General features: G+C 40.2%; 1 protein-coding gene across 3 annotated transcripts in view; it reads right to left on the reverse strand.

Moving 5' to 3' along the window:
* Positions 1-5,290: 5,290 nt before the first annotated feature.
* WAC (WW domain containing adaptor with coiled-coil) overlaps positions 5,291-9,938 on the reverse strand; it is a 78,149-nt gene continuing 73,501 nt past the window's right edge. For all 3 annotated transcript variants that reach the window (XM_010860034.1, XM_010860033.1, XM_010860032.1), the window contains 2 exons: positions 9,684-9,811; positions 5,291-8,452 (listed from right to left, as the gene is read on the reverse strand). In XM_010860034.1, the coding sequence (XP_010858336.1) occupies positions 8,383-8,452; positions 9,684-9,811 (198 nt within the window). In that variant the 3' untranslated portion in view covers positions 5,291-8,382. The remainder of the gene's footprint in view (positions 8,453-9,683; positions 9,812-9,938) is intronic.

Genomic DNA, 9,938 nt, shown 5'->3' on the forward strand with positions numbered 1-9,938 from the left:
AACATGTGTGCCCTCCAAATGTGTGCACATGTTACATGTGTAGCTTCATGCCCCCTCCAAATGCTCGCTTTTCCTTCTCCATCCAGATGACATTCCTCTTCTGTTTCACACGAGCGCAGGAGAGGAGTCAGAAACAACACAGAAAGTAACAACAGGGACACTGGGAAGGGCCCCAAAGTGGAGGCTGAGCCCTTCTCCCGTGGGGCTGGGGGCACAGGGGGCATGCACACGGCGGGAGGAGAATCCTCCCAGAGCGTGATGGGAACACGTGAGCCGGAGGCTGTGTCACCCCTGAAGTTTATCACTCGCATCACCCAAACATTCTCGCTGTGGACAAACACTGAGCTAAAGAAAATGGTTAAAAAACAAAAACATGCAACTCTGCGTAATTGGAAGCAGCATCGAGGTGGGGCACAAAGGCAGTGAAAGCATGGAGGCCTAACCCCTGGGCTGCCAGGGGATAGTTCTAGAGGGCTTTATAAGCAAGTCTCTATGTCCCAATCCACATCCCTTTTCCCGAGGCCTGCTGTTGTTATTGTTGTCTAATTGCTTGGTTGTGTCTGACTCACTGAGACCTATAGCCTGCCAGGCTTCTCTGTCCATGGGATTTCCCAGGCAAGAACACTGCAGTGGGTTGTCATTTCTTCTCCAGGGGATTTTTCCAGACTTAGGGATCGAACTCTTATCTCCTGCACTGGCAGGCAGATTCTTTACCAGTGAGCCACCAGGGCCCCCTGTGTGGTTTACCTAAGGTCACTGATGGAGACTGTGAAAGCCCCCACTGAGTGCAGCCCGTTTTCCTCGCGTGGCTGGTCCTGGTTGAGAGAGGGTCCGGTGGGGCTGCCTGCACACTGCCCTCCTTCTGGTTGTGTCCAGGGCGGGGATGACTGGCCAGGGGACTTGTCCATGTATTTATTAACTGGACATCGTGTATGGCACTAATGTTCATCAATCAGTGCACTAATGAATGCTTAAAACAGGTCTGGGGGAGTGAAGCCTGGTTGGAGGGTTAGCCCATTTCCGTGGTGTCACTATTATCACTGTGGCCAATTTCGAGCAGCTGAAAGTCATTAAACATAGAGTTGGGAATAAATGGGCATCATTGCACAGTCAGTGCCCTTGAGCTTGGCTTCAGCATGTTACAACCACCACAGCAGTATTTCCCAAACAGGACTGAAAGTGACAGAGGTGATAAAAAGTCTTTCTTTCTGACTGAGATTGTGCGGGACTGCTTCCGGTGTAGTGTCACTGAGCCCCGGTGTCACATGGAGCCTGACACACTATCCTATTCTCTTTCCTCACATCTCAGCTCAAGAACTCATCATAAGAGAGGCTTTTTTTCCAGGCTCCGTGATGTAAAACCCCTCACCTCTCCCTTGGGGGTCTCAAATCTATTAGATTTTGTTTCCTTCATAGCAACTATTTCTGTAGGTATTAAGCATTTTGCATTGAATTCTAAATTTTCTGTGCATTTATATTTTCAATCTGTTTATGCCTTCTTCATTGCCTTCCCTGGAGCAAGCACTTGACCCGCCCAGTATAGAGCACATTTCTACAGACGGGACTCCAAGTTGTCTCCCTGCTAAGAAAATTCTGCCCTTGTCCTTCCTCCCGTTTTCTTATTCTGACATCACCTGACCGTCATTGGGGCCCAACCCCTCAGTTGCTCCCACCACCTTCTCCCTTCACCTTTTGGTTAGATCTGGTCAGTTATTGCTTTCTTTGAGGTTTCTGACCCTGGTTTGTTCGGGAGTGTCTGCTGTTCTTATATTTGAACAACTCACTGTTAACACTTGGGTCACTTTTTCTCAAACATTGTTTAGAACGTCATAGACGAGTGCTCCATGACCTCCTGTCAGGAAACGGTGCTGAAATCGGTACCCTTTCTCTCGGTTCTGCTAGTGAGGTCACAGGGCAAGCTGGTCATTTGCTTGTTTGTGTTCAAGCCCCCGTTTCTCCCATGTCTTCCCGTCTCAGGGCTGCAGAGCGTGTGTGTGCCAGGCTCTCTTGCTTCTGCGAAAACTCTGCTCTGAAGCAGGGGAGGTGGGGAAGTGGGGTTTCTCCCACCCTGCTCAATTGGCAGCCTAGTCAGGGGACTCATGTTTTCCTAGGCATGAGCTGCCCCTCTGAGCATCCTCCTGGGTCTCTGCCTTGCTGGTTCCTCTAGTTAGGCCTGCCTTGGTTTATCGTCCACCAGTTCTACACTCCCGCCTTTGGAAATACCCAGGGTGACTTCTTTCTGACTGGACCTAAGTAAGGGGTGACTAGATGTGCTGACCTCCACCAACAGTTCTATCTTCATTTCTCTCCAGCCATTACCTTTCAAAGATTACAGAACAGGCTTGTGCTTTGTTCATTGTTTTGAAGTTTGTGGAGGAATATTTTGGCTCTTCAAATACTTTGGTTAAGCACTGGGGGATATCTTATCAGCTATCTTATCCTATAATTCCATTGTCGTGTATTTTTCGTCCTATCTTTGGCACACTTGTGCTTGCGAAACAGGTAAAGAGATATGGGTGGAGCCAGAGACTCTGTATTCGCATTTTACAACTTAAAGCTTCTCCAACCACAGAAGTGCCTTCTGCTTATCACTTTAACAGTTTTAGCTCATAAACATGATGAATGTTAAGGTATCAAAGTGGAAAAAAAAAAAACTGAAATTTAATGAAGTGGCTTGTTGACTTGATATTTCAGAATGACTGCTCCATCTTTCTTTAATCATGAATTAAAAAATTTTTTTAAATGAATGCATGATGTTTAAATACAAATTTGAGCGATCCTAGAAAGCAAATACGTAAGCTGTATATTTCATTCATTCATGTAAAAATACTTGAGCACATTCTAGGTGCTGATTTTCCTAGGTGATGGGAATATGTAATACAAAAAACCTTGTTCTTGCACCCTGCCTTTTTCATTAAGGTAAAAACCCTAAACTACCTAAATAGGATGAGAAAACTTACAGTCTTCTCACACCAACATATGCTGGTCAAACTGGGCAATTAAACAGTAGGCACATTAAAACAGGAAAAAGATGCCCGTTTATGAAATTCAGTTCGGTTCAGTCCCTCAGTCGTGTCTGACTCTTTGTGACCCCATAGACTGCAGCACGCCAGGCTTCCCTGTCCATCACCAACTCCCAGAGTTTAAGTTATGAAGTATGTGCATGCTAAGTCACTTTAGTCGTGTCTGACTCTGCAACCTTATGGACTAGCCTGCCAGGCTCCTCTGTCCATGGAATTCTCCAGGCAAGAATACTGGAGTGGGTTGCCATCCCCTCCTCCAGGGGATCTTCCCGACCCAGGGACTGAACCCATGTCTCTTAAGTCTACTGCACTGGCAGGTGTGCTCTTTACCACTATCCCCACCTGGAAAGCCCTTATAAAGTACACCCAGTCACAAAAGCAGGGAATTCTCACATCCCAGTTGTTTCCCTCTAGGACTGTTGTTCAGTTGCTAAGTCGTGTCTGACTCTTTACGACCTGTGGACTGCACCATGCTAGGCTTCCCTGTCCTTCACAATCTTCCCAAGTTTGCTCAAACTCCTATTTATGAATAGGTGATGCTATCCAACCATCTCACCCTGTTGCCTCCTTCTCCTCTTACCCTCAATCTTTCCCAGCATCAGGGTCCTCTAGGATGGGTATATGTAATAAGGACACTTTTCTACCAGTGACACATCTTAGAATGTAGTAGGTCTACACCCATCCTAAAAGATACAACTATCTAGTTGGAAGTCAAGGCATCATCTAAACCAAACAAATGGCCCCATCAAGGCTTCCTACCTTGTGAACCCTGGACCCAGTCCCCAGCCCTATCAGTCATGCAGTCATGCCCTACAGCAGAGACAGTTCCTGGCGGTCCATCTCCCTGTGCTTACCACATCAGAAAGAGCACCTTGCCTCTCAGGGGATTCTTTACTCCTCAAATGTATTACAGGAGGCTCTGATTATTACTGATACAGTTGACTGATCATTTGAAACATTTCATAACACTAGCAATTAAGATGGGTTTGGAGTTAGGTTTTGATAACTAATAGTGATTTCTTAGAAAAGAAAAAAAGCTAGTTGCTGTTCTTGTCTCTCAAGGTGAGAAATCAAAATCATAACTTGAAGAAAAAAACTCAGTAATCTTATCTTTGTAAACTGACTCTGTCCACAGCCCTTTAACACTCATAATTCATTCAACAAATATTTATGGAGTGCTTACTCTGTACAAGACACTTCCAAAGAAAACTGCATGCAAGCTTAGGGATACTGATTTGGATGGTGGGGTGGGGGGCAGTCAGGGCAGGCCTCTGAGATAAGACTGACTGGGCGGCCAGCTGTAGGATCAGGTCTTTGTGGACAGAGGAAGAGAAGACCACTGGGGTGGGGGGAAAGGGGCACTGCAGCCAACAAGGGAGAAACAGCAGAGAAACCTGACATGAGATCATGGTGACACTGGTGTTTGAACATGTAAGCCAAAGGAGTTTTGGATTTTGTTCCGTGACAGCCTGTGCACGTGTGTGTGTGTGTGTGTGTGTGAAACCTCGGGGCCAAGTTTTGTTTGGATTTTGTTCTGTGACAGCCTGTGCACGTGTGTGTGTCAGCCTGTGCACGTGTGTGTGACAGCCTGTGCACGTGTGTGTTTGTGAGACAGCCTGTGCATGTGTGTGTGTGTGTGACAGCCTGTGCACGTGTGTGGCAGGCATTAGAACCAAGATGAAAAGGTAGGAGAGTGAGGTTGCCTCTGGCTTAGAGGATTGAAACCTCGGGGCAGGGAGCTCTCAGGTGTCAAGTACACTTATGAAGGCAGACCTGTGGTCCTTGGTGATGGGTGAGCACATGCTATTAGAGCAAATATATTTGGATCTTGAGCAACTAGGGCAACCATACTGTCAGCTACTGAGAATGGGAAGGGTGGAGGATGAAAGATCCCCCCTCCCTCACCCTGTCTTTTAAGAAAATTTGCCATGTTAAGGCAAGAATTAAACTCACTTGTTGGAAGCTCAAGAAGAGCCAAGGGCTGGAGATAATCTGGGTGAAATCGACCAAAGAGTGGGATTCTTTAGGTGGACTGCATTTTTAGGGCACTCCCCAAGTTCAGAATCAGGGAAAAGGGTACAGCAAATCCCAACTTTAAGTCAAATTTTTCATTAAAATAATGTGATTAAGAAATTATATGAAACACGACTGGAACACAACTGCTATTAAAAATTCTGTAGTAACCTGGTATTTTAACTATTTTTCCTCAAGTGCGTAATTTATGCACTCTGACTTTCAAAACAGACTGTTCTGAAATAACTGCACAATATAGTCAAAACATATTTATTACTTTTCAGTGTCATTTTGTACACTCCAGTACAAATACAAGAATATAGCCATATTTACAGTTATTGAAAAGAAATCCGTATATTCAAACCCCACATCTAAATACAGTAGCTTTAAGTCCTGAACTACAATAGTTCTGGTTTGCAGTGAATGACTTCGCCCCCTGCCCCCTCCCCTTTGAAATAATCCCTTAAAGGTTGTGTTTAAAGAGAACAGATTGTTTCTGATATGGGTTAACAATTAATTCTTTGCAAAGTGTTAAGCACCTCCTTTCCAAGATTTTACAATTATGAAGCAGATATATAAAATCTGGAAGATAAAAATCACTCATTTGGGCTATTAAAAGCAGCATAATGTCTTTAAGAAAAGGCTGACACAGAGTTTTCAGTGTGCTTGAAGTCTGGCGGTACAGCCTGTTATCAAATTAAAGGTTAGTCAAATTAGTTAAGCAGAAGACAAAGGGAAAAATAGGAGGCTGGCTCTTCAAGGCTAAGACTTTCTAACAGACCCACCTTCATAGAATATTTTATTACATCACTTTTTAAGATTTGAATGCAACACTACTAATGTCCCTTTTAAAATAAAATCCTGAGGTTTCCTAGGGGCAATTTGTATCTCTGTTCTCAAATTCTCTGAACCACGGTGTCCACAAAATGAGATACATGCTCAAAGCCATGGCAACAGGACAACTAAAGGATATTCTGTTGGGGTATAGTATCTATTTTAATAAATATCCCCTGGTTACCTCAAGAAGGTTAGTAGCTGGACACCAAGTCTGTATTAGTATTAAAGTGCAGTATTTAAAATAATTCACTACAGAATAAGTGAATCAAATAGTGTAAAAATATTTCCACAAAATTTTTAATTGTTTAAAAATTCACTGGGAAATTTCAAATTAGGCATCTTCTCATATATATATACACACATATATGTGTGTGTATATATATATATGAGCAATTCCTAATTTAGGGATAAAAACACTTTTTAAAAGTCCAAAGAATAAGGTGATACAGATCAACAAACAATTAGAAAATTAAATTCAAAGTTACTTTAAACCACAAGCCAAGCTGCCATCTGATGGGGAAATATCTGCCTACCCCATCATCTTTCCAGAAAAGACACAGGACTACATCAGTAAGGGTTCTAACTTAACAAAGCTCTTACGAATTTCATGTACATGTACTAATCAAGCCCAGCAAATATTAACAATCTCACAAATATTAACATTTCATGATGATATAATTTATGACATTTGTCTTTTCTTACATTTTATTCCTCAAGTTACAATAAAAAAAAAAGTCAGTTTCCAGTATGATCTTAATTCTTAATTACACTGGAATATTTTTGTATTTAGAAAATATCACATTTTACCTTTTTAAATGTATTAAGAAGTCTGAGCATTATCTTCTATACTTTAAATATGCTTAAAGCACAAGAGCATTTTGAATTTTTGCATCCCAGAATGTAGCAACAATGTCTAACATCACAAAATAAGCCCTTGGTGCTGGCAGTTCTGAAAGCACATGAATGCATCTGCCTCAACAGGAAAAAAAGTCTCTAAATTGGATAAGATTTTGAACTAGGAGATTTTTCTGCACAAAGAAACCCTTGTGATCTGATTTAATACTGGCAGTGTCATGCTAAGGCCACGTGACCAATATTTTAGCAAAGAAAAAAAAAAGCCAAGGTAATTTTATAGTAGCAATAGTTTCTTTTTTTATTTTAATATACTTTAGGAAACAATATACAAAGCTGAGCTTTCCCACTGTCTCCAGGTAACAGCAGGAAGCTCCAATTACACAAATTTAGCGTTTTGTGATGGCTAAGAACAGCAGTCAGCACCAGACTTGAACAGTTAGCTACAACACAAACATCCTTCAAAATGAAATGTCATAATAGCAAGACAGGTAAACCAGGGTTTTAACAAATGACAACCACTTGGGAAGTGACTTAATTGTTCTTGTTGAATTTCTTATTTCATTAAATAGTTTTATACACATTTTCCTGTTAATATGCTTTAAACAAAACCTCCCTTAAGGAATTATTTCAATGAAGTATAAATGTTCAACAAGAATAGTTTTGATAAAGAATCCCCAGGTAGTTCAAATTCTAATATGCATTGACCGAAGGTAAAGAAAAATAACAATTTTTGTTTCTTTTAACATGTTTATTACAACAGATACAATTCACATCTGACTAGCTTTGTTTCCTCTTCCCTCCCACAACCATGTTCATTGGGCCATTTCCTCATATTTGAGCAATCAATGTACTTTCAGCACACATGCCCAGCAGTACTTTTAAGTCCATTCTTACAGGGTGCAAATGGATTTCAATAATTTATACAAACAAGTGGGTTATGCTCAATCACTGCAATTTTAAGCTACTGTACACAGGAATGAAAAGGTTATAGAAAAGTGCCATAGCAACAGTGCCTTAAGAAAGGAGAAAAAGAGGAGCCTTAAAAAATGGATAAAATCAGATCAAGGATTTCAGAGGGAAATGGAACACACGGGAAATGAAAAACATTTCTCTGCAAAACAAATGGAGAAGCACTGCTCTTGATCAGGTGCAAGTGTGGAAACAGTTGTTTCATGATATTTTGTACACTGCCCATATGGTTCAAAATCGCATCCTTAGACACAGATCGCCTGGCGCTTGCACTGAATTTTTGAAAATGCAAGATTTCTGAATGATAAATTAACCCCCCAAATTTTTCTTTAAAAAAGCTAATTTTGCAGACAGGTTTACATGTAAAAGGCTAGGTATTTAGCCACCTCAGCATTGATTAGTTTTGGATGTCTAAGCTCTGTTACACATGGCTTCCCATGGCTTCACTCTACAAAACATATTTACAACGTGAAGAATACATCTACAAGAAATCTACATTTCAAGGGTTTTACAAATCAATCTTGTATCTTTCCCCTGAAGTGAATCTCACAGACCCCGACCCCTTGTCATTTCCTTTGCCCAGCTTAACGGTCCAAAGTCTACTTAAATGCAGCTCAAAAATGTTAAGACTGGGCAACAGATTTACAGTTCCTGTTCTCAACACCATGTGCAATTATTCACATCTTCACACCATGAAGGAATTCTGATTTTTTAGCTTTTCGAGTTCCTTAATTTGTTGTCTCAAAAATAGTATCCTGAAAAATAAAAGATGGCATTAGAGCCCATGCAGTCATTATAAATTTTACAGAAAAAACAAACTTTTAACTATAAAAGTAGCTTTACAAAGAAAATGAGTAACTACTAGCTATGATGAAGTAATTTAAAACTGTTCAGTCTAGTTAGGACAAAATAACCATTTGAAAATATGACAAATATTAAAGCATTGGGATGACAAAAGTTAAAATATTTCCTAGTTTTCTAACCCTTTCAATAATTACAAAGAACAATTCTCAATATAAATGTAGGTTCATAAAAATGGAGCAAAGTCCAGCTGATGTGCATATTTAAAACAAAATATAAAAACACAAACTCCACAGCTAACTAGATTTTTATGAACTTCGTTAACACTATTCCTCTTCAGTGAACTGTGACAATTACTGCTTGATATCTACATGGTCAAACGTGGTTTGTGACCGTGTTTCAGTAGCTGCACATCTGTCGAGCAAGCCAAAGTAAGGTTTTACATATGTCAGAACTACTTTCGAAGCAATCCTAGAGTAAAAAAAAATCCCAACTGATATTCAGGAAGTGCTTCCAGACTTTTTAGTCGTTGAAAGGTTAGGTTAAAAACTCACTTTCCCAAGTTTACCATAAACCATGACTTGGCATCTGTGGTTTCATGACAAAATTACATCTGACACAGTGACTCAACACAGACAGGATGTGAAGCCACTCAAATGTGTCCTCAATTTTGTAACAGGCATTGAAAAAAAAATAACCTATACTATTTAACGCAATATAGAAATCCTAGTTGAATAAAACACTACATCATTAAGAAATACAAGACAGAGTTAAGGTGAAAACAATTAAAGCACATATACATCATTAAACTTCCTAGACAACTAAACTCTTCATGTAATTTCCAAGAGATCTATTGATGCTTCAAGGACAATGTAATCAGTAGTTTGAATGTCAACTGAGATATTTACCCTCAGTAAGAGGGCACTGCTCTCAACCAAAGAGGGGACTCCTGGTAACTGGTCGCTGTCAACATCTCACTTTTTAAATAAAACAAGTACCTTATGTAGTCATTATCCAAGAAAAAAAAGTTTAATAATAAAGCATTTATACCACGGGTTAAGAGAAATAAAATCTAGATGCCATTACCATTCGTCAGGAATATTACTAAATTATGAAACAGTTCACAGTATTATGGAATGTGATATATCAAAGAGAACTTTAAATTTACTTCAGTGAAAAGCTTACCTTTGCTCTCGCAAAGTTGCTTGAATTTCACATACTCGGACTAAAGATCTTAAATTTTTTAATTCAGTACAAATTTCTGACATATGAACGCTTCCCATGTTATGGGCTTCTTCTCGCAATCTTGATGCCTATAAAAGACATGAAAATCTCATGAAATATAAGTCACATTCACATACAAAATAGAGAGTGTAACTTTATATCAAGATTATAGAATAAATATTTTCTTTTAAATCCACAAAAATGCTCATGGATTTG

The sequence above is a fragment of the Bison bison genome, unplaced genomic scaffold (assembly GCF_000754665.1).
Source record: "Bison bison bison isolate TAMUID 2011002044 unplaced genomic scaffold, Bison_UMD1.0 scf7180017864461, whole genome shotgun sequence".
Lineage (NCBI taxonomy): Eukaryota > Metazoa > Chordata > Mammalia > Artiodactyla > Bovidae > Bison > Bison bison.